Raw genomic sequence first — 25107 nt, forward strand, 5'->3', positions numbered from 1 at the left:
ACTGCTTTTTCTTAAAAAAACTTTTATTAATAATAGTTTCTCTCCTAATAAGATTGACAAATTTCTTTCCCCCAGTCACTCCACTAATTCTAAAGATCCCTTTTCTCCCAGAGCCTTCATCTCTTTGCCTTACATCAGCTCTCTTTCAAGAAAAATGGCAAAAATTCTCAAGAAGTTTAACTTCAGAACTTGCTTTACTACGCTCCCAAAACTTCGTTCAACACTTAGTAAACCTAAATAGAAACATCTTCCAACTCAATTTCCAGGAGTATGATTTTATGTGAATATGATTTTATGTGATTGTGGAAAGCCATACTATGGCCAGACTGCTAAATCCATCCTTCTACGTTTGGAAGAACACCATAGAGATATCTCCTACAACAGAACAAGAGCTAGCGCTCTCTCTACCCACGTTCTCTTTTCAGTTAACTCAGACGAAGGCCTCCAACACATGGTGAACTGGACTCAAACTTCCAACATCCATGTATTCTAAGATGAGCTCGAGAGAAAGATTGTCGAATCTAGAGAAATTTCTCTAGATTATTCCCATATCAACAACATCCTAAGTTTCAATCTCTCTGACGCACACGTTGCCTCTGTTCAGTATTGGCGCACTCGCGACAGCGCGTAGTCTATGTTTATTTGGAACTCAAGCGCGCAATTTGTTTTCAAACACGTTACTGTCTTTTATACTTGTTCTATTAATGCAATTTTAAGTCTCTGTAATTTTTATATACTTCTTTGATTGTGATACCTGAACATGTTGATCAATTTAACGAAACTAGTAAACTAATAGTATCTTTTCAAGTATGCCATGTCATCTCTTTATCTCTCGGTATCAGTCATTAAAACTTTTTAATATATATATATATATATATATATACACAAGGTGTCCCAAAATTCACGCAAGAAGTAATTTTGATAGAAAACACAGGTTTTTAATTAAAAATTGTAATTTCTTATTGATTCATAAAGTATACAGTATAGGGTTATGCATGGATTAGCATATCGGCTAAATGGCCTCGACGGCTTTGCTGGCACATACGCACTCTTTTGTCGAAATTTTCCATGACCGTTTTGCATAAATGTGGCTGAATTTCGTTGATACAGCACCCAATTTCCTCCTTCAAGGCGTGGGTGGTCGTGGGCTTGTTGGCATAAACCTTAGACTTCAAAAAACCCTAAAGAAAAAAGCCTAACTGCGTTCAGTCACATGATCTGGGCGGCCAATTCTGATCACAAAACGGGAAATTACACGACCAGGAAATGACTCATGCAGTAATTCAATTGTTTCTCGGGCTGTATGGCATGTGGCACCGTCTTTTTGAAACTACATGTCGTCCACATCCACATCTTGCAATTTAGGCACAAAAAACTGGATTATCATGTCGCGATAGCGAGCACCATTAACTGTTATTGCCTTACCAGCCGTATTTTCGAAGAAGAATGGACCGATGATACTTCCAGCCCAAAATCCGCACCAAACAGTGACACGTTGTGGATGCATTTGTTTCTCAACAATCACTCGTGGATTTTCTGAACCCCAAATGCGACAATTTTGTCGATTAACGAAGCCATCAAGATGAAAATGAGCCTCATCGCTGAAGATGATTTTGTTCGAAAAATAAGCATCCACTTGTTGTTGTTCCATAATCCATTCAACGAACTCTCTTCGTGTGGTCATTTTTAATAACCCTGTACTGTCAGCTGTCACGCTGTCTTTTTTTTTTCGTTGGCAACACTTTACCGCACAAATGGCGATAAATTTAAATCTTGCGTGAATTTTGTGACACCCTGTATATATAATACACCTAATACAATGTCCACTATGATTATGCGAAAGTCGGAAAACCACAACTGGTTTGTCACAGTGGCTGGGGTTGGAGGGTGGGGGAATTGCTATGACTGTAACAAGTGTGTGTGTTTGTTGACGGGCCAGTTTGCCTATTCTGGGTGTGGGGGGAGGGGCGGGGAACCCGAATTTCCAGGTGAAAAAACTACTACCGTATGAGATCGTCCGTCGAAAGATTACAAATAAAGATTCTCACGTCATGGACGGAATCGAACCTAGGTGTTTCCAAACGTCTATACTGAATGAGCTATGGAGACTCTAATTGTTTTGCTGATATGCTTATCGCGAAATTTTCATGTTAGATATTGCGATCGAAGATATTACTGCAGGCCAAAATATTTTCGACTTTTTGTTTTGATTGTGAAATATGATTTAATTAAAGCATTTATGCTTTAATCAAAATATATTATTAATATTTATCATATTTTGTTTCTATCATTAATAATACATAATTAGTAATGCTCTAATAATATAACCTAAAATGCAAATTCATTTTTTTTCTCCTCGAGCTTCTAGCTATTAATGAAAATGCACGTCGAACATGTTTCCGAATAGCATACAGTAAAGTGAAAGCCGCTTCAATCCTTCATGAGGAAGAAAAAGATAAAAAAATTATTTTCAGCTAGATGGAATTTCATCGCTGGTGCTGCCCAAAGGTGTGATATGAAGATACATGTGTTATGTTTGGTTCGTTAGAATTAAGAATGAGGCAACTAAGGTTCTAAATCTGGATGTAAATACTTGTAAAATGATCATATTTGTCTCATTAATTGTTTGGATCCTTCCGTACAAGATCGGTGAAGTCTTTCAACACATTCCCAGTCAGTTAATGACTTAATGATGAGCATAAATTTAACCTAAAGTTCTGATGATGAAAATATGAAAAGGTGTGTATTATTAGGTTAGGTGAGCAATGCCTCCTTACTTCTTTTTTTTATTAATTTATAAGATTTAACACAAGCTTGATCTGAATTATGACTAAATTTGGTTTACTGCAATATCAAAGTAATTGTATGTTGAACAGGGTGCTTGTGGTCATAACTGTATAACTGAGAGGAGCCCTCCACATAGCCTTTAAAAGAATGCGGAGAACCGACCAGGGCTTCTGACCAAATGTGCAATCCTCACCTTCTCGTGGTGCACCCTGTTAGGTATCTACCTGGACAGTGAACGAAAGAGGATGGACTAGCAATTTGGAATTTAGCAGACCAAATTGTTTCCTTATCGGTTTAAACAAAAATTAGTTGGCTGAGGAGTTGCCAGTTTAAACAAGGTTCTCCGTTGTTTATGCAAGGGAACCAGCGAAAAGCGAGCAACCGGAACAAATCCTGAAAAACCACAATTCAACATCAAAAGAGTTCAAAATCGAGACTATGAACATATGATGCCTGAATGGCAAAGAAATGGAGATGGAATGGCTGAGAAATTTCATAAGTACCAGATCGAGATTATAGAGGTGACTGAAACAAAAAAGACAAACAACTGGTGACATTATTCTAAGTAATAAATAAAAAATGCTATATTTAGGTATAACAATCATGGGAAAGAAGAAGTAGCTATAAGATTTAACACTAAATACGAGGCTAATCTTGTTGAATGCAGGAAATATCAAGTAGAGCGATGTGGGCTAATAACGCTCTACTTTATATTGCTCGCAAAAAATTCCTCTACTTCTGCCTTACTAGAATTGGAGGATGATTGCGGATTTAGAGAAAGCAACTGACACAATGAAAAAAGAAAAGTTGGTCCTTGTTGGGGATCTAAGGTGTAGAGTAGGAGATGATTGTCAAACATACAGAAATATTTTGTGGAAATTGGGAGAAATGAGCAAATCTAATAATAACAGGAAATACCTTTTGGATTTCTGCTGAGAACATGGACTGGTTATTACTAACACAATGTTCCAACACAAAAATGCGCAACTTCACATGCAGAGAAGAGGCAAAGAATAAGAAAAGTCTCATTGACCATGTTATTGTTGATAATGATGCTTTCTCCCTGGTGCAGGACACCAGTGTTACAGAGGATTTGAAATTGGAAGTGATCACCACAGAGTCTTGAGCAGGATAAAATTAAATTTCATATTGAAAGGAAGAACTTGTAAGTTTTAAAGCTAATAAAAGCTGAGCAGCTCTCAGATGTAAACTGTAGAATAAAATACACAAGCATTATTCAAGAAAAAATGAAAGAGTTTGGGAACAGGAACCAAACCTCAAAGAGTCAGTGGCAAATGCTGATTAAAACATTGTTTGATTCAGCTAGAGAGGCATGTGGTGAGGTTGTCTGCAGGGACAGACAAATTAGAATCCCATGGTGAATACAGTAATTTCAAAAGAAGTGAAGAAAAAGAAGAAAGCATATCAAATGCTCCAGTCAAATAAGTCAGCTTGCGCTCTTAGAGAATAAAAAGACAAATGTAAGATACAAACAAAAGTCAGGATAAGACTTTGGTAAGAATATAGAAAATAAATATCAAGAAGGTAGCAAGATATTCTGGAGGCGGCTGTTGAAAAAGCTCAGAAATTGAGGATCCTTTGCGGTAAAAGGAAATAGAGATGAAAAAGAATATGAAAAGTGGAGAAAAAGATGTCCTTGATGTATGGAGTAATTACTTCGATACAAGCAGTGACAGCACATTGGTAAAAAAAAAAAAACAATGAACTGGCATACAATCAGAAATGCATATTCCTGCTTGAAGTAGAAACAGCAATCAAAAGCCTGAAATGTGGAAGGGCAACAGGAATAAATGAAATTCGACCAGAAATTCTCAAGGATGGAGGTAAAACGTCTTGCAGTGACTGCATTGCTCAAAAGACCTGGAAAGAGGGACAAATTTCTTATGATTGGAGAATAGGTTTCATGGTACCCATAAATAAAAAGGGAAATGAAACTGAATGTGAGAATGATTTCCTTAATGAATGTTCCTGGTAAAATTTGTGCAAGCATACTTGAGAACCTGTTGAGAAGGATTGTTGAAGGGAAGCTTGGTGAAAAACAAGCTGGATTCAGGCCAAGTAAAGGCTATTAGGATCAGATTTTCACTTTAGAACAAATATTTGAGGATTCGTGGAAATAAAACAGAGGTCGTGTACAGACTTCCAAAACGCACATGACAAGGTGCCAAGAGAAAAGCTGTTCAAAACGCTGCAGTTATATGGTGTCAATGGGGCATTATATCAAGCAATACTCAGTCTTTATTCGAGTTGTAAATCAGCAGTTATAACTAAAGGAAGTTGAGGAAGATGGTTTGATGTTAAATCTGGTGTTAGACAGCGATATATATTATCCCCTCTGTTATTCAATATCTATATGGATCACATTATGAAGGAAAGTGATATTCAACCTGATATCAAAATCGGAGATGCTAATCTCGGCTGTTTACTTTATGCAGACGATGTTGTACTTTGAAACAAATTAGCCATAACAAGACCTAATACGAAAAAGGAAGAAGAACAACAAGAAATTTACACACACACACAAAGTGGTTCAAAATACGAACTTTGAGGGGAATTAGAGAACATCAAAATCAACCCATAATCACATAGGAACGCATGACCGGTAACGCCACCGGAAGGTACCAACAGGGACACAAAGATACAGAAATAACGCAAGGCAGTGAGTAGTGTAAAAACATTATTAAGCGTAACTGAGCACTTCAATAGTAGTTGGATACATAATATGGTAAACGGGGTGTATGTCAGCCATCTCAGCTCTTCGTACGACGTTGAAAGCTTGAATGAGGATGAGCTAATTCCTCATCTAGAGTGCTGGCAAATAGCGCCACCTATCACTTTCAGGTGGCGTTTCCGGTCATGCTTTCCTATGTGAATATGGTTGATTTTGATGTTCTATACCATTCCTCAAAGTTTGTTCGTGGAATTTTGAACCAACATATATATATATATATATATATATATATATATATATATATATATATATATATATATATATATATATATATATATATATATATATATATATATATATATATATATATATATCGTCGTCGTCATCATCATCATCATGCGTATCAAGGATTTAGGCCTAGCATATCCTCTTCCCGCCTTAGAAGTCATCGTTGAATCGTTTAAGAGGACGTCCTGGTTTTCCTTTTCCTAAAGGCTTGTACTTTAAGGCTTGATTAGAAAATCTTTCTGTTTTCATTCTTTGAACGTGTTCCTTCCATTTATGTTTATATTTTTTAATTTTTTTTCTTACTGATTCTTGGTTTAATTCTTTCATAATTTCTTCGTTTCTTTTGTGATCAAATAGAGTATACTTTGAAGTTTTTATGATAAACATCATTTCTGCTTTATTAATCGTTCTTGTCTTTGTTATACAAATGTATATAACAGGGTTTTGGAATTCCATGACTAAATTGATTAACTGTTGTAATAAATTTTGTATGAAAATTAACAAGATCAAGACAATGAAAATAGCCGTAAAACTGAAAATATCAACTGCATTGTGAATGGAGAACCTGTAGAACAAGTAAAATATTTCAGCTACTTAGCCATGATTTTTAGTGAAGATGGTAAATTAAATATGGAAATAGACAACAGAATCAACAAACAAAGCTGGTATGGTAGGAAGTCGAATGAATAAATTTATATGGAATAAGAGAAAAATTAGTGAAAATACTAAATTAGTTGTATACAAGACAGTGTTCAAACCAATTTTAACTTATGGATCTGAGAGTTGGGTTAGAAATAAAACACTTGGTCAAACACTAGAGGCCACAGATATGAGAGTCCTGAGAAAGATTAGGAGAGTGAACAAATGGGAGCAATGGAAATATCCTATTAAAATGAGGATATTAGGAAATAACTTGTTATTTTTAGTATCCAGGAATGTGTTAGCAGAGATAATCCCAGGTGGTATGGTCACATAAACAGAATGGGAGAGGAAAGATTAGCTAAACAAGTGTTCTTTGCGAGGTTGGAAGGAAAAAGACCCAGAGGGGTGGATTGATTCAGTAAAAAGAACCTGAGAGGAGAGAAATATAAGATCTGATAATTGGAGTCTTGACAGGTAACATATTCATTTTAAGGAAAATTGTTGTTAGGATGTTTATAGTGATGTAAGTTCTTCATACACTAGTAATATCCTGTATAGCCCTTGAGGGTACATGTTGGGAATTTCATGATGATTTGTTGATATGCTATTTTGCATCGTTTCAGGATTTTACTTGACATAACAATAAGTCAAGTAAATAATAAACCGAAAACGTACTGTGAAACTTTTATAACACTTTTTTAAAATGATAATTATGAAAGCATTATTTATTAAATAAATCTACCACGTGTTCCCGAAATCTAATTGGTATTATTGATAAAAAGAGAGAGAGAGACATGGTTGGGATAAGATATTTATCATTCCAATTTTGTATTCTACCTCTTTCTAACTAGTACTTCAACTACAGAAATATAAATCGATCCTTGTCTGAAACCTTTCGTGTCACTGCCCTTATGCAATGTCTTATTATTTTTCTTTCTCAATACTTCTTGAGAATCTTTCCTATGGGAGAAATGTCCATTGTATATTCTCATGAAATATGAATCAGTATATAAACTAAGTATAGAGCCTTATTAATACTTTTAGTATATTGCATTAACATTGCTCGGCTACGCCCAGTTGTAGGAAAGGCTCTGGTTCGAGTCCTGTCCAGAACGCTAAGTTTTATCAAGGATTTTAATTTGAAGCTGGGTTAGTCAATCTTATATGGTGGCGACAGGGTTTTCCCTCTGGATTTTTCATCCCGCAAAACAGGCCAACAGGCCATTTTGGAATTATTTAAAGAGAACTTTTGAAGTTCTCATTAAATAATTGCAGTATTCCTCTAGAGTGGTCATGTTGCCACTCTCCCCATAATGAAAAAGTAAAACAAAAGAAAAGGAACACTTAATTATAATATCCAGAATGAAGTGAAGAGGTGATGTTTAATGCCATCACCTAAAAGAAGTAGACAAGTAAATATGAGTGAAATAATTTCATTTTATTACTCAAATTGTAACTATGTAAGACTAAAAACCGTAAACATTTTAATGCTTTAAAATATTAAGTTCTTTAGTATAGAGACAAAATCAAAATATTATAACTTCATGATCATAGTTTGCATTGCAGTAATAATCTCAGAAAGTACTTACATCAGTCTCAGCCTTAACTAGAATGATAAATATTGTAAAAGCACTTAATATAGTTAATAGGTTAGCCATTCGATACACTTTCCCTTTATTTACAAGCACCTTCCTAAAGTTCCTCAAAAACGGCATTTTTATGCATTATGTCTTCCTTTTATCCAAACGGGCCACCTGGAATTTAATTGTGATCACGTGGTTACATCAAATAAAATAAAAGCAAAGAGACAGAAAGTAAAATATGGATATGTCTTTTAGTCTCTTTTCACAGATGTGCAAGACAGCTTCCTGTTTTGCACATCTGTGCAAAAATGTGCAAAAAATTGAAACAGTTGGTTTTGTTACAATACAGGATTTAAAACAGGAGTTATACATGCGAATAAATGGTCTATATTCCACTTCCAAACTCGTCATAAAAATTATACACAAAGAGAGAGAGAGAGAGAGAGACACTTAAGCATTAAAATGATGTTTAATACAGATGTCCTACAGTGACACACACATGAGGGAGTGTCACTTAAGTATTAAAGTGATGTTTAATACAGATGTCCTTCCTGACATTTGTATTAAACACATGCGAGGAACGACATCTGTTTCATGCAGATATTTTCTTTACTTCCCTATTCAGTAGTGGTTGGATGTTACTGAATTGCAACGAATGCAACTTAAATTAATGACCATTTCTTTCATCGTCATCATTAGTAATTAAATCATTTTCAAATGATTTTCATTAAAATACACTCGAAAGGTATGAATGTCTTGTGAAGAAGAAAAAAAAAAAAAACAACGCTTAACCTGAATTGAATTTTCTGTGGTTCATTTACTAATTCGTAGACATCAGTTAACTGGGAATGTGTGTGTGTCCATGCGCAATTTAGAAGCATTCTTTAATTTTTTTTTCCTTACGTAGAAGCAATTCATTTATTTATGTATCTGTGAAGATTTTATTTGGGATGAAGTGCTCAGGTAGCTCATTTTAAAACTGAGGTTGGTCTTGTGTGAGTTAGCAATTCAATAATAAAATGAACGAACACCACTACTGAACCTTTTTACTTCGTATTTAGACTTTTTTATATATATTTAAATTCTACACTTAAAGATAGATTGTCCTTTACACCGTCTCCTTCAGGAGTAAACGGCACTCTTTCAGCGCTAATGTTTTGGAAATCGGTTATCTCTTCAGCCAGAACCCTCTACGCAGAGCTAGGAGAAAGGGGCGATAATAAAGCTTACTGCTCGATCTCATGTTCCCAACCCTGACTAGTATTATTCTATGAGAGATTTGCTCCTGCCTAACCGAGTTAAAACCTAATTTCTTACGGAAAAAAAAAAGAAAGGTACGTTTTGTTGTTAACTATAATTCAAGTTATGTATAAATTCTGTTGATCGAAAACTGACACCAGGGTGCGAGAGTATCATATAAAGTTTAATATCAACCGCATTTTATTTTTTCCTCCAATCAACAACAGTTTGTCATTTTTTATTGTCGTTTCCGTGTTTTCATGTAATATATAAGCATTTAATACAAAATTCAGTACGCATGCATGCATTTATCTACTGTAATTAAGTTTAAGTTACCCAGCCCTGGTGTGTTCTGTATAGGCTGATCATACTTATCCTTTTGAACGGGACAGTACCGTCTTTTTCATATTTTCCGGATGTCAGGTCGTTGTAATAAAAATGTCAATTTTGTTCCGTTTTTAATAAAAACTATAAATATACTTTAATATTGGTCAATCAAAAATTATTATTCATAATCTATAATCGTTTGTAGATCAGTGGACCCTCATAAGATCTATAATTGTGAGGCAGTTGGATACATGGAATGAAAGAAATATTCGTATATCTGATAGAGATGGGGATACAGATGTTTTCTGAAATGAGCGAAAAACGCCTAGACTTTGAGGACTAGAATTTATTCGTTGTCTTCCAGGCAGTACAGCACTGGTTGCGAGAATATTTTCTATTATAAATAGTATATGGTGATAATGGTAATAGTATAATGGTAAGCTAAACTTTTTTTATCGTCTTACTTTTTCATGAATACAGAATATTATTACATAATCCCCTCCCGTTTTTTCCATCCCAATGTCCCGTTTTTGTCTCAAGGAAATATGGTCAGCCTAGTTTTGTAGCATGTTACAGTTTGAATCTATAGACTCGATATGATCCGTCCAAGCTACTACGTTACTCACGTGCAAGGTGGTCCAGAGGTAACAGAGCAGTTAGCGACTCCACATTGAAGCAGAAGAAAAATTTAATCTTCTTGGTTTAATCTAAACTTTAGATCTTCCACTATTGAAGATTCTGAAATCAAAATAATTTTCAATTATTAACAGCAAACAAAACTCATTTAATAATTAAAATAATAATAACAAATTAAAAATAATATAAAATTGTTATTATTACTACTACTTCTGCGTCATCCTATACTGTATGTGCATTCAATTCAACTTCTCCCATGCAATTTAACCAAAGAAGCATTTGAGTCGTCATAAGTAAAATAATACTAAGGGAAATTAAACTAAATAAATAAAAAACGAGAACTAAATTGTAATACTAAGCAAATATATACAAAACTCTGTTTCGATTAAATTACATAGTATACAAAAATATTATATTACATTTGATATTATATAAAACAAATGAGCACAGAAACGATGTTCAAGTGTATTAGAGGCATTAAAGTCGAGATAAATGCGAGCAATATTTCAATGTCATTTATGGCTACTCTAAACTCTCTTAATCCTCTCTTAAAGACTGCTTTCGATTTCTCATTTATGAGCTTGTCATTAAAAGATGAAGAGACATAAATAAATGTGTTCTTAGTCCAGCAGCTCTCAGTATAGGAAATAACTTTAATTTTACTCATCTAATGAAAAGATGTAATTCTTCACCAGTTCTACAGGCAAGATACCGCTACTGTCCATTGGGCTATTATAAAATGTTGGCAGCCAGGAGAATACATAAAGAAGACAATATATAAATAAAAAAATCCCATTCATAGAGCCTCCATAGTTTAGAGCCGGTATGGACCAAACCATTTGGTAGGAAAACTGGGGGGGGGGGGGAGAAAAGAAAAGAACGAAATAGTTACTAGTACTCATATAAAAATATTATAACTTGCTGGGCTATTATTAAATTTCATTCACTTTTTAGAGATGGGAAAGAGGAAGTCTGAAAAAACATTTTATGAGGAGAGGCGAACAATATGTCTTTGTCAATTTGGTGCAAAATCAAAAAGCAGTAATTTGTTTTTATTTCTAACAAAAGTTTAAATTTTAGTGGCAATTTTTAAAATTTGTTACCTTAACAACTGTAACAACTTTTAGAAATGCAGTAAACTTTCAAAATATGATTTCAAAAAGAAGCTGCACAGATGTTCTTATCAAGCAGGGGCGAATGCTGGTCTTGAAATTCAGGCTTCCTCTTGTTATCATTCAGGGATTGGGAGGTGTGATTGAAGTCTGATTAGCGGAATAATGAATTTCTGACCATTTAAAACTATATATTTAGAAATTTATGTACATTTAATTATACAAATACAACATTTACTTTACAAATGATATTCTATCTTTTTCAATTTACCTACTTAAATACAATTTATACCTTACGGTTCTTCTTTATGAACTTGTCAATAACATTCTCATAAAAAGTTGGTTGTAACTTAATTTTCATAAGCAACACGCACCTTGTAAAGGCTGGCTGAAGCTCACTGGCTAGAGATATTTTGACTGCATATGGCCTGTGTTTAAAACGACGTGAAGGAAGTGGAAATGGCTATGCGCGCGCATGATATCACAGTGCTGTACTGAGGACCTGAAAGTTCCGACAACCGAGCAAGCCAAGATAGCTTTGACTAGAGCAAAAATCGGCCTTCGATATACAATTATTGCTGCGCAAGCTGAAGACATCTTCTGTTTAAAAATAAAAGCCTAAATGGAATGCTTATAAATGCATGCATTTATTAACAAATAAATACTACTTTCTCAAGTAATGAGCTTGCGCAGCAAACATAGCAAGCATGAAGAATTCGCATCTGTTTTCAAGAATTATTGAAGTTACAAAATTAGAAAACAAATTAATTTAAAAATTGCAATAGACTTTTTAATGTTTGTGTCTTAAAGTCTTTTTGTAACAAAGGATTGGTGGTATCATTGGAATTACGGCGGAAGCAAGAGTCTGTTAGGCCAACATATTATGTGTGTTAATAATAACAGATAAAGAAAAGTTCAAAAATCCGTCAAAATAATAATAAGAAATTTAAAAAATAGTATACTTGAAAGAAAAGTCTTGCGAGAAGAATTTGAACCTTTGTTCGAATTCTTCTTTTGCCTCTTTCCATCCATTATTGGATATATAGTCCTCCCCTTAACTTTCCAGTTCTGCCTGTCTCTAGCCAATGGCTACATCTGTCATGTCAAACCTTTGTAGATCTTTCCTCTTTCTTGTTCTTTGGTGCCCTTTCCTTCTCTTTCTTTCTTTCTTTCTTTCTTTCTCTTGGTATCTACTCAGTGCTTAAATTTTTCCTCCTTATATCTGGAAGTCTAATAATATGGTCAACCCATCTCCATTTACATGCTTTACAACAATTCACAAAGAACTGGAGTAGAAGATATTGTGAATATCTTTTACTCCAGTTCTTTTCCTGGTAACTAGTTTTCCCTTTCAGTCGTGTCCGACCGTAGGTGACTTTGTAAGTTTTGCCCACAAAGTATTCCTGGTGAGATTTTTAAAGAGTAGTTCACCATTGCGTTCCCTCCCCCCCCCCCCATTTTATCAGGGCTTGGGACGCATATGGCTGGGACGTATTCATGACTGCAATCCATGTGCGTTCAGGGGATGGCGGTTTGTCTGTTCTGGGACAAACCGCCAGTTTGGCGGAACTAGGCGATAACTATTAAGGAAAAAAGTGTTCGTGAATGAAACTCAAAAATGGTATTTTCTTAAATAAAATGTTTTGAAACATAATCCTATTATCATCAATTCACGTTTTGTTTTGTGAAACGAGGAAATTTTAGATATCGTGGAAACCCACTCTAATCTGTAATCGACCAATTCTAGACAGAACTTCTCTATCGGTGGCATCAATAAGAATCTGAGAGGTTGAGATGTATACCTACAAACAGAGACATAATTTCATGCTCTTAAAATTCTGCCAAATTCAAAGAGCTCTAACAATGCCCAAATTGCTAAGTAGTAGCGTGAAAGTGTTAAGCAACAGAAGATGGCAATGAAATGCGTCATTCTTGTTCTTGTTTCTCTGTTTATGGCTTCGTGGGGTGCTATCCGTTATTCAATGGATGCGAAACTTTGCATGAGTACATCATGCGTCATACGGAAACAGACAGCATGCGATTTCAAGTGTTTAACTTAAAATGCATAATGAAAGTAAATAAAAATGAGTCATTTATGTGTGTTTTTATTCTCCTTACATCTACATTCGGTTCATCATACAGTGCCCCTGCCTTTCAAACTACTTTTCTTCCCCTCAGACATCGTTTGAGCATGACGCACAACGTATTCCTGCAATTTTTCGCAGCACTTGGATCCGCATTTTGGTTGAGCTTCACAAGGCTATAGGGATACTTTAATTTTGATCGCCCTCTTTGAAAAAACTTAGAAATGGAAGAATGAGTATTGTAAAAGGAATCAAAGATAATAAAGGTTACATGAAACCTAAAGATCAAGATATTCTAGATGTCTAAAGTAATTACTTTGAAATGTGGCTACAAGAAAGATCCTGAGAAAGTGCGGTGATAGGAAACACAAGAAGAATGCGTTCAGAATTATACATGAATATTTAAGGTAGATAAAAGTCATTAAACACTTGAAATGTAGAAAGGCAATTGACATAAGCGATATTCGATTTGAAATGTTCAAATATGACCGTTTAAAGTGGCTAAACTGTACAATTCCGGAGTCTTGGTCAGAGAGTGAAATTCTTGACGAGTGATATGCATAACTCTTAGTACTCATCTATAAAAAGACAAAACAAATGACAGTCTGAGTATAGAGGAATTTTCTTATCATGTATTTGTAGATACATTTATACAAATAAACTGAAGAAAGGGCCAAGAAAAATTGTGGAAGGGAAGCTTGGATAAGAACAAACTAGTTTCATGCCAAATAAAAGTTATTCGAATCAAATTTTCACTTCAAGTCAGATAGTGCAAAAGACATGGGAATATAACAAGAATCTGTATTAGTCTGCAAAAGACATATTATAAGGTGCCATCAATAAAGTCATTAATTGCACTAGAGTAATATGATTTAAAGAGGACATCATATCAAGCAATACTTACTCCATATTTGAATTATAAGTCAGCACTCTGAATTAAAGGAGGTACAGGCAGTTGGTTTGATTTTAAATCAGGTGGGAGACAATGATGTACAATATATCCACTTTCATTCGTCATCTATATGGATTACAATTTTCATTTGTTTCGGACATCAGAACAGTAAAAAAAGTTAAGTTCATGGGAAATTTTGAAGTGATAGACCATCAATGTGATGAAAGGTTTATGACTGTAATAATAATAATAATTATTTTTTTTATGTGTCACTTCCAGGGAGTACAAAGACTCATTGAGGGAGAGTTTACCAACACCTTCGAATGATTGCTTCCTTCCAAACTACTAACCGCGCTCATACTTGTTTACCTTTTTGCGTGAGCATTTAGTAGCAGAGGTTCTACCAATCGCCCAACCTTTGCTGGCGTCCTACGTCTGAAATGATGTTGATGTAAAACCATATTTTTGCATACATGCTTATGGATGGTTCCAGTTACTTGAGCACGGTATTTATGAACAGTTTAGGCTATCCTGCTGCAGACACTGATGAAATGTTCTACAATTTCTATCTGATTGCATAATCTGCATTTACTGTTAGTACTGATGTTCTTAATTTTTGCTTTGGTTGCATTCTTTCGTAACGCCTGTTAGTAGTAAGGACCCCACTTATTAGAGAAGATATATTAGAACAAGAACAAGATAAGATAAGGATTCTTGACATCGCTGTGTGATGAGATCATTGGCGTCATTGTGATGAAGGCGTGGCGTAATGTCATGAGTTTGGAATGTTTGGAATTTCCCTGGGGGAAGATGTGTCTGTGACGTCAGTTATTGTGTTTTGGTTCGCGTATGGAATTGTGGGTGATGGTTGTAGATAAGGACTCGTGTCGTGATTGGTGGGACAACATGAACAAAATAGTGGTAGCATGAAAAGGGGAAGTGATGTTAGTGTCATGGATGTGTGTTGTTATCAGATGAAGATAAGTGACGTCATTTGTTAGTTGTAAATAAGTGACGTTATTGATTTGAATGGAAAGGAAGATATATATTAGTGGATAAGCATTCGTGTAGTGATTGGTGGGACACAATGACAAATATAGGGATAGGGTAAATGGGGGAAGCGACATCAGTGTCATGGATGTGTGTTGTTATGAGTTGTGGATATGTAAATGGTTTGCATATGGTATTATGGGTGATGGATAGTGATAAAATAGAGTTTGGAATGTTTAGAATTTCGCTGAGGACTCCCCTTCTGTCAGGGACATCACGTGGTGTGTTTGGTTCGCGTCCAGCATTGTTGGTTGTTTTTCGAGATAAGGAATCGTGACGTTATGTGATTGGTAATTTCTGGGGAACATATATCTCTGAGACATCACGTGGTGTTTTGGTTTGGCTATAGAACTGTGGATAATATTTTTGAGATAAGATATCTTGTAATTTCTCAGGGTGACAAACATCCGTCATTGTCATCAAGTTTTGTGTTTGGTTGTCTATAAATGGTAGTACTAATTTTCCAATATAGTTTAGCATATTTCTTTCCTGTTAAAGACTATGGAAATTCTTAGAGTAGAGTCGAGATGGCAAAACCAAAACAGTACAGTCAAACCAAAACAGCACATGACATCACGTGGTGTTTTGGTTTGGCTATGGAATTGTGGGCGATCTTTTTGAGATAAGTTATCTTGTAATTTCCCAGGGTGACAAACATCCGTCATTTTCATCAAGTTTTGTGTTTGGTTGTTTATAGATGGCAGTACTAATTTTAAAATATTGATTGGGGTATTTCTTTCCTGTTAAAGACTATGGGAATTCTTTGAGTAGAGTTGAGATGGCGACAGCATTTAGGCTTTTCTGAATAATTTAGCTATATGCTGGTGACCGTCAAACACACAATTTTTTCTAATATACAAAACACATCCGAATATTTTGATCTGTCTACATTTAAGAACTTAAACTTCATTATTTGTGCTAATTAACGTTATCTTTTTTTACAAAATGTTTTGACTATTGGTATTTTTAGTTTACAGTCAAGAGAAAAACTAAACGGCATTTAAAAAACATAAATTAAAATAAACAGAGCTTAAATGGATTACAACTTTTGTATGTAGTCTAGAAATTCTAATGATAATTTAAATTACAGTCTTACAATTTTTTTTCCATTGCCCGAACAACTTTTAATCATATTATAGTAACTTGGACATGGAAAGTCGCTAATGTATCCCATAGTGACACTATCTTATGTATGTACCCTATGCTTGTTCTTATGAAAAAAAAAACTATTCAGTATTAGAATTAGAAATGCTTTTACCAAAACATACGAGCAGCGGTCATTGAAATTAAAAATATCACTTTTTATGTTTAAGTTAAACAAAAAAGATTAACTTCCATTTTTTCCAGAAGGGGCATCTTGGAACTTGCGAGGTTTTTTGAATGCCAGTAGATATTCCAAAATAGTTGATTTATAAGCATATAATCTCCACACAACACACACAAAACCCAAGCATTGAAAGACCGAAAGTTCTGTAAATCACATGAAAAGCCAGTTGACTTTGGTTCCCTTAGATTTTTTCTTTGTTTGTTTACTCTTTGTTAATTTCCTTCCTACTGGGATCATGCTATGTTTTTCCCATGGTAGTGAATATAAACTCAATGTATCTTTTTCATGAGTAATATCTGCCAGCAACCAATAACCTCACATCTCTCGATGCAGAATTTTTGATATGGCTCTCTCTCTCTCTCTCTCTCTCTCTCTCTCTCTCTCTATATATATATATATATATATATATATATATATATTTTATTCTTTTCAAATTGATTGGTTATTTTTCTCTATTTTACTTATAAAATTCAGTTTAACTCATATTCACACTATAACGGAAATGAGACATATCTTGTCTTAAAGATGTGTCTCATTTCCGGTCGCAATTTGTTGTACCTAGGTGATAAATCGTGTGTTTGGGTTGGAACTCTTTGCTAGTATTTTCTTAAATACACTATGATATCTTTCTATTTTCTACAGCAAACTTTTTAAGAGTTTTAGTAACATGAAGGGCTAAAATATTTGCTGTTTCTCTGTAAAATAATCAAATTCTATCATCGTATTGTTAGAATTTATGACTATTTTGTCTAATCTAGTGAAGGTATCTACAGATATAGTAACAAAATTGTCACTTTTCAGTTCATTTGTACTTTATTCACAAAACTACAAATCAGCTATTTGCTATGGTCTCTGTTTTTAATTCCTCCAACATTAGAATGTATGGGTGGTAAAGTTGGGAAATAAGTTTCGACTCGAAGTCACTTCAGTTTAAACTTTTTTTATCATGTACAGAATTGTCACTTTTCAAGTAAAATCTGCTCCACTAAAAATTCCGGCTATTAATTTAATACCCGATTCCTTTTGTTTCCAAGAGTTGACACAGTTTCTTGAAACATTGATGGCTTGCATGAAGAAATAAGACTTTAAATTCACTGAGAGGATTTCCCAAAAAAAAAAAAAAAATGTCTTTGGCTAGTTTGTGGCAAGAACTTTCACAAGAAAAAAAATTCATTTGTACTTTATTCATTTCAAAATACACAATTACATTATTAGCTATCACGGCTCTCTTTTTTGTTTGTTTGTTATCCTAATGGAACAACATGTGTTGTCAAGTTTTGAAAGAAAAAAAAGTTTCGACTGCCTGCCATATGTTTATCATGTACAAATGTTTGAAAAGAAAAGAAAAATGTACCTTCTTTTCTAAACGAAACTTTTTTAAGTGTTTTAATAATGTGTTGGGTTAAAATATCTACTGTCTCTCTGGAAAATAACCAAATTCTAACAGTCGTACTTTAAGTACGACTGTGTTTTCTAGTCTGGTGAGGTATCTACAGATATAGTAACAGAATTTTCACTTTTCAGGTAAAATCTTCTCCACTAAAATTCTGGCTATTAATTTAATACCCAATTCCTTTGGCTTCTGAGAATTGACACAGTTTCTTGAAATAATAATAATTTGAGGGCTTGCATGAAAAAATAAGACTTTTAATTTTCTGAGTGTTTTTTTTTAAAAAAAAGAGTCTCTGGTTAGTTTGTGGCAAGAAATTTCACAAGAAAAAAAAATTTAAGTAAGACCATATTTATACAGGGTGTCCCAAAATTCACGCAAGATTTAAATTTAACGCCATTTGTGTGGTAAAGTGTTGCCAACGAGAAAAAAAAAAGCATGACAGCTGACAGTTCTGGGTTATTAAAAATGACCACACACAGCGAATAGAGTTCGTTGAATGGATTATGGAACAACAACAAGTGGATGCTTATTTTTCGAACAAAATCATATTCAGCGATGAGGCTCATTTTCATCTTTATGGCTTAGTCAGTCGACAAAATTGTCGCATTTGGGGTTCAGAAAATCCACAAGTGATTGTTGAGAAACAAATGCATCCACAACGTGTCACTGTTTGGTGGGGATTTTGGGCTGGAGGCATTATCGGTCCATTCTTCTTCGAAAATGCGGCTGGTAAGGCAATAACAGTTAATGGCAACATGATAATCCAGTTTTTTGTGCCTAAATTGCAAGATGTGGATGTGGACGACATGTGATTTCAACAAGACGGTGCCACGTGCCATACAGCTAGAGAAACAATTCAATTACTGCATGAGTCATTTCCTGGTCGTGTAATTTCCCGTTTTGGTGATCAGAATTGGCCGCCCAGATCATGTGACTTAACGCCGTTGGACTTTTTTTCTTTGGCGTTTTCTGAAGTCTAAGGTTTATGCCAACAAGCCCATGACCACCCACGCCGTGAAGGAGGAAATTGCGTGCTGTATCAACGAAATTCAGCCACATTTATGCAAAACGGACATGGAAAATTTCGACAAAAGAGTGCGTATGTGGCAGCAAAGCCGTGGAGGCCATTTACCCGATATGCTATTCCATGCATAACCCTATACTGTATACTTTATGAATCAATAAGAAATTACAATTTTTAATTGAAAACCTGTGTTTTCTATCAAAATTACTTCTTGCGTGAATTTTGGGACACCCTATATATGGTCTTACTTAAAATACATAAAACATCAATGACTCACCCATTTTCCCATTTAAATTTACACATTTTATTCGGCTGAAATATTATTTCAGTCGAATAAAATGTGTAAATTTTATTTGGGGAGGGGGACGAGTAGACAATTCGAGAATACACGCTACGCATAGCATACAACCTATGACTGAGCATCTGCAATAATCGCTAATTCATAAGTAATATAGAAATAGAAGACCCGACACAACATAAATTTTAAAAAATAATTTCATTAATTCGGAAAAGATTTTTGGAAAATTTTCCTAGTGTTTTTTCCTTTTGGGGGGGGGGGGAGAGGCAGGGCCTCTTGGCCTCCTCTGGTTGCGCCACTGATACAAAGTTGGGGACAGCTATCTGGATAAGAGAGGATGCTGTAGCTTTGCAAGAGAACTTCGAATACACTAGCTGAATGTAGTGGTAAATGAGTGGGAATATCAATTCAATGGTACAAAGTGTAAGGTTTTGTAATTTGAGAAGCAGGGATGGGATGTAGAGTACACAATCGGTGGAAATATCTTGGAAGTGATAGAGGAGATGAGAGATCTGGGAGTGATTGTAGACAAGGAACTAAAATTTCCGGGACACGTTACTAAAATTGTGAAGACAACACGGCGTATAATCGGAATGATGCGGAGGACATTGACTTGTAGATTAGAAGAAAGAATCGAAGTAAGGTTGTTCGATTCCTTTGTATAAGGCTTTGATTAGGCCACATATGGATTACTGTGCACAGATTTGGTCACCTGGCTTTCAAAAAGACGAAGATGTATTGGAAAAGGTTCAGAGACGATTGATTAAGGTGGTTTCTGGTCTCTAGTATGTTGAGTATGAAGACAGATTGACAAAATGCTTGACAAAAAGATTGACAAGATGGTGGATAGAAGGAGAAGAGGGGATTGATCGAGACATATAAGCTGGCAAGAGGTTATTACCAGATTAATGTCGGGGAGGTTTTCCACAGAATGGGTGAAGATAGGAAGAAATAAGAGGTCATTCCTGGAAGCTGCATAAGGAGGGTGTGAGGAAGGGGTGAGGAGCAGGTTTTTTGCATGGAGAGTAGTGAGTGACTGGAATGCACTGCCTGAGTATGTGTGGTGAGTGCAGAGATAAATATACTATATTTAAGGTGCGGTATGATAAACTGTGTGTGTGTAACAGTGGACCTCCCACGATGAGTGTTTGACTCCATGGAGAATTTTTATAATAATAATAATAATAATAATAATAATAATAATCTCTTGTGTCATAGCAAGTAGCTTTCAGCTGGGTACGCCGTATAGGAGAAAAGTAAGGCATCTAAATAATTTTGCAATTGCGTAACAATGAAGATGGGGCACCCTGATGGAGTATAAGGAAAAGTAGTAGACGAAATTCCCGTTGTGCGACGAATAAAATAAACTTTTTTAAAGCCTTTTTTTAATGTAACACTTGAGTGGGAAGAATTTAAGCCATAAAAACCTCATTTATCGAATTTTTTTCAATATCTCCATTTTTCAATATCAATTTTTTCAAACTAATATTATCTTGCAAAGCAACTTCAGGAATTTGCATATCTACAAGTATTGAAAACTGAAGTTTACAATATCTATAGGTATGAACTGGCGTGTAAAAAACTACTACGAGGCTTAATGCGTTTAATTAAATCTTTAGCAAATAGTCAAATAATTAATTTTTTTGTTGTTGTTGCAAGTCAGTAAAAATACACAAACACAAAAGTCTGTAGTTAAGTGAGATTTGACTTATTAACTTACAAATAGTTGTTATTTTTCTAAGACACATATTCGATAGCAAAATTTATCACTTGAAATGCATTAAACGTTTCCCATGCCAGATGGTGTAGGTGATAAGAAACGTTCGTTGCCACGATATCACACTTGGGCTATTCCACTGGAGATTGCTTTGAAAAAATAAACAAATAACAAATAACATCAAATTCACCAGTTATGTGAACTATCTGATCAAGTATATCCGAATGCCTACTCATCCGAACTCTTACCTCATCCCTTTGCTTTTATAACAGCCTTCAATCTTCTAGGAAAGCTTTCCACTAGATTTTGGTATGATAATCGTTTTCTATTATTACAGAAAGAGCATTGGTGCGGTCGGTGTCATTGGGCGATTCGTCCTGGTTCGCACTCAGCATGCCCGTACATTCCACCGGTATTCGAAGGGATTGAGCTCATGGCTCTATTCAGGATAGTCAAATCCTTCACATCCATCTCATTAAACAATTCCTGTACAGATCTTGCTTTGTGGATGGAGGAATTGTTGGGTTGATACATAAAAGGGCCTTCATAGAAGTATTTTCATAAACTTGGAAGCACCGAACTGTCTGGAAGGTCATTATAGGACACTACGTTAAGCTTCCCTGTCACTATAATTTGGAGGGGGGGGGGGCTGCTCAAACAATAAAAAAGTTCTCTACCATGATGCCTCATCTTCCAAATTTCACAATTGGAACAACATATTTGGGAGGTTGCATTCTTCTTCTGGCAATCGTCAAACCCACGCTTGCTCCGTCCGACTACTAAATAGTGAGGCGTCATTCATCCCTTCAGAGAACGCGTTTGTACTGCTTCAGACTCCAGTGGTGGAGAGCTTAACACCATCCAACATTTAGCGTTGCTGTTGTTGATGTTAGGTCATGTGTGCGACTATGCAACTATAGAACGTCATGTTCTTCAAGCCTAGACAAACAGTGGGTGGACGTGCTAGCGTTACTTGCAGGGGCATTTCAGAACTCGGTAGCGAATGCTTCATTGGAGAACAAGCGACTTTTTCGCACAATGCACTTCATCATTCCGCGGTCCCGCTATGTGACAATACGTAACTTACTAAATTGCGATTGTGTTCTTGTTGCTTCTGGGCATTTCCACTTTACAATAACATCACTTACTTACAGTTGATCGGTGTAGCCACAGCAGGACAGGAATTTCCCGAACATTTTATTTTTATTTTTCTAAATATTATAAAAGAACTGGTGTCTGTACGCATTCTTTGCTAGCAAGAAAGTTGAAAATTAAGACCATACCTCAACCGCATGTCACGTGTAACAATTAGCAAAGATGCTGGTACGTCGTACTGCTGCGTTCTTCTCTCCTCCCCCCCTTTCCCCCTCCCCAAAAAAATGCACTGATAGTGACACATCGAAAGTGATTGAGCTCTCCAGCACTGTCCTTTTTACTGTTATTATTTGTCTATGAAAATTGCAAGACCGTGTGCTTCCAAACACTTGTATGAGACGTGGTTATGATGTACATATAGCCATATGCACTGCTACGAAATGGTGTCCGGATATTTCTGATTAAATAGTTTATCATGAAATTATTCACGGCGATGAAAAATTTGAAAAACTACTCGGAAATTTTTTGACAGCTTTTCGCTATTTCTAATGCTTTCCATTTTATTTATTATTATTTCGTTTACTTGATTACATTTTTATTAAAGCAGTATTTAACTGTTTAAATTCGGAAGGCTGTGTACGGTTGAATACCTCTGCTGAACAAAAGTAAAGGAATCGATCATTTTCACCTCCCAACCAAACTTACAGCGGGTAGAATTTGCGTGTTAATATTTCTTGCTAAAAGTACTCAAATACTCTCTACAGTATTTGACTAATTTTAAGTCACCGCTTCTTAATATGGTAATAGATATCAATTGGTATCTTTCTAAATGAACCGCATGGCGCTATTACTGTCAGTTGACCTTTTTTTTCTGATTTTTTAAGCAGATGATTATTACTAGATTTTTGTATTATCGAAGGACTGGATATTAAAATACTGTGTGTGAAAGGCCAATGAATTTGTATGAGGCTGTTCAGCAAAACTTCACTAGACAATTTTCGTTCCTTTTTTTTTTTTAATTTTTAATTTTAAAAGATTATAAAATACAAAAAAAAAAATAGTTTGAAAAAACAGTCGGTCATATTTCTTTGTTGTATTGGAAAGTTACACATACTTCACAAATTCTTTATTCAGATAGTATTATCAATACAGTCTTGTGATTTCTATCAACATAATATCTAATTATTAGATTTAGAAGTTATATTTCTTCGGCTACTTCTAATCCTGTTTCATCTGCGATCCACTTCAGGTTCGTATTGACTGCTGCAAATACACGAGGCTTGTCAGGATCATGACACTGATCTCCACTTCCCCAAGAAGTTACTCCAACTATATAGAATCTTCCTCTGTCTTTCATCAAAGGAGCGCCGAATTCACCCTGTTTAAATTATAAAATTTAAAAAAATTTAAATACAAAACTGAATAATTAGATTTTATTCAGTTTTTTTACATGATAGTTATTACCTTCAGAAATGGTTCAGGGCCTTATACAATGCTACTCGTTTTATTTAAGCTGATCACCGTTTGTCTCATCGTTACAGAAACCCTCTGATTTATCTTTATTACCTTTATAACATTTCCATGAATTTCAAATTTCCATGCACCATCAAACCAAGATCTCATATCTTCCTCTTCCACTTCCTTCAGTATTGTTCTACAAATAGAGTATTATTGTCTCCCATTAGTGGTTTCCAAAATTTCAAAATCTTACACTTAGCGATATGAAACTGATTTCCCCATAATTTTTTCAGCTTTCCAGCTTATTCAGATCTTCCTGAAGATCCAATAATCCAATAAACAGTAATTCTTCTTAGCTTCACATCACACGCAAACAGTTGAATATTTCTCTGCAGTCGGATGATAATATCATTGATATAAAAGTTGAACTGCAGTGGTTTCAGTACAGAACCTTGTGGAACCCACTGGAGTCTTTCCTTTTCTCTGATATTGCTTCTCTTATATCTAATATGATGATTTCAACATAAATGATATATTATTATTATTATTATTATTATTATTATTATTATTATCGCAGTATAGTCGCTAACGAGAAGAAAGGCTAAAGGTCACCGAGACAGCGAAGTTCAAGCAAAATGAGCTGCAACAAATGCTATAAGCCATTAAGCGATCCAGGGGACGGGCCGCAGTGTTCCGGATGTAACAAAAAACAACACTTCCACTGTTCAGGGATCTCAGAAAGCATGTGGAAAGCAAAAGGAGCTGTGAAACGGACCGAATGGCGATGTCAACAGTGCCGTGAGAAAACGAAGAACAAAGACCAGACACCAAAGAAAAGTAATGAGGCACATCAAGGTAAGCCGCTTCTGGATCCTAAAATTATAGATAACTTTGATTCATTTAAACTCATGGTGAAAGATTTATTAAATACACACATGGAACAAATTAATAAAAAATTCGAGGAGTATGAACATTACATACAGTTCAATAACGAGACCTTTGAAGAAATGTTAGGAACCGTGGGAGAAATAAAGACGAAATTAACGGTAGCGATAGAAACGCAAGAAACACTCCAACGCGAAAATCAAGAATTGCTGAAAGAAGTAAACACACTCAAGTGTCAAATGGAACACATGCTACAAAAAGAAAGAAAAAAAGAACTTCAAATTGAGGGAATAACGAAAGAAAATACAGAAGACTTAAGCAGCATAATGCAACTGATCGGCAGTAAAATTGGAATTCAAATCGCAACCACAGATATCAGCTATATCAACCGAGGCCCACAAAAAAATAAAGAGAGACCGCCACCAATCATCGCTCATTTTACCAACAGAAATCTGAGAGACTCCATTCTTGCAGCAAGCAAGAAAACAAGGCCGACAACAACGATCCTAACTGATAAGAAACTCCCCACCGATCTATATAACGGAACACTGCACTCCATACTTCAAAAATCTTCTATA

At 35.1% G+C, this 25107-nt stretch overlaps 1 protein-coding gene across 1 annotated transcript in view; it reads right to left on the reverse strand.

Moving 5' to 3' along the window:
• Positions 1-25107, reverse strand: part of LOC150098756 (transmembrane protease serine 9-like) — a 197288-nt gene that overhangs the window by 90136 nt on the left and 82045 nt on the right. Inside the window, exon 12 of the mRNA XM_090405745.1 lies at positions 23403-23564. Coding sequence (XP_090261871.1) covers positions 23403-23564 — 162 coding nt within the window. The remainder of the gene's footprint in view (positions 1-23402; positions 23565-25107) is intronic.

This window comes from Typopeltis vanoorti, chromosome 15, assembly GCF_054136105.1.
Source record: "Typopeltis vanoorti isolate ZY-2024b chromosome 15, IOZ_Tvanoo_1.0, whole genome shotgun sequence".
Taxonomy (NCBI): domain Eukaryota; kingdom Metazoa; phylum Arthropoda; class Arachnida; order Uropygi; family Thelyphonidae; genus Typopeltis; species Typopeltis vanoorti.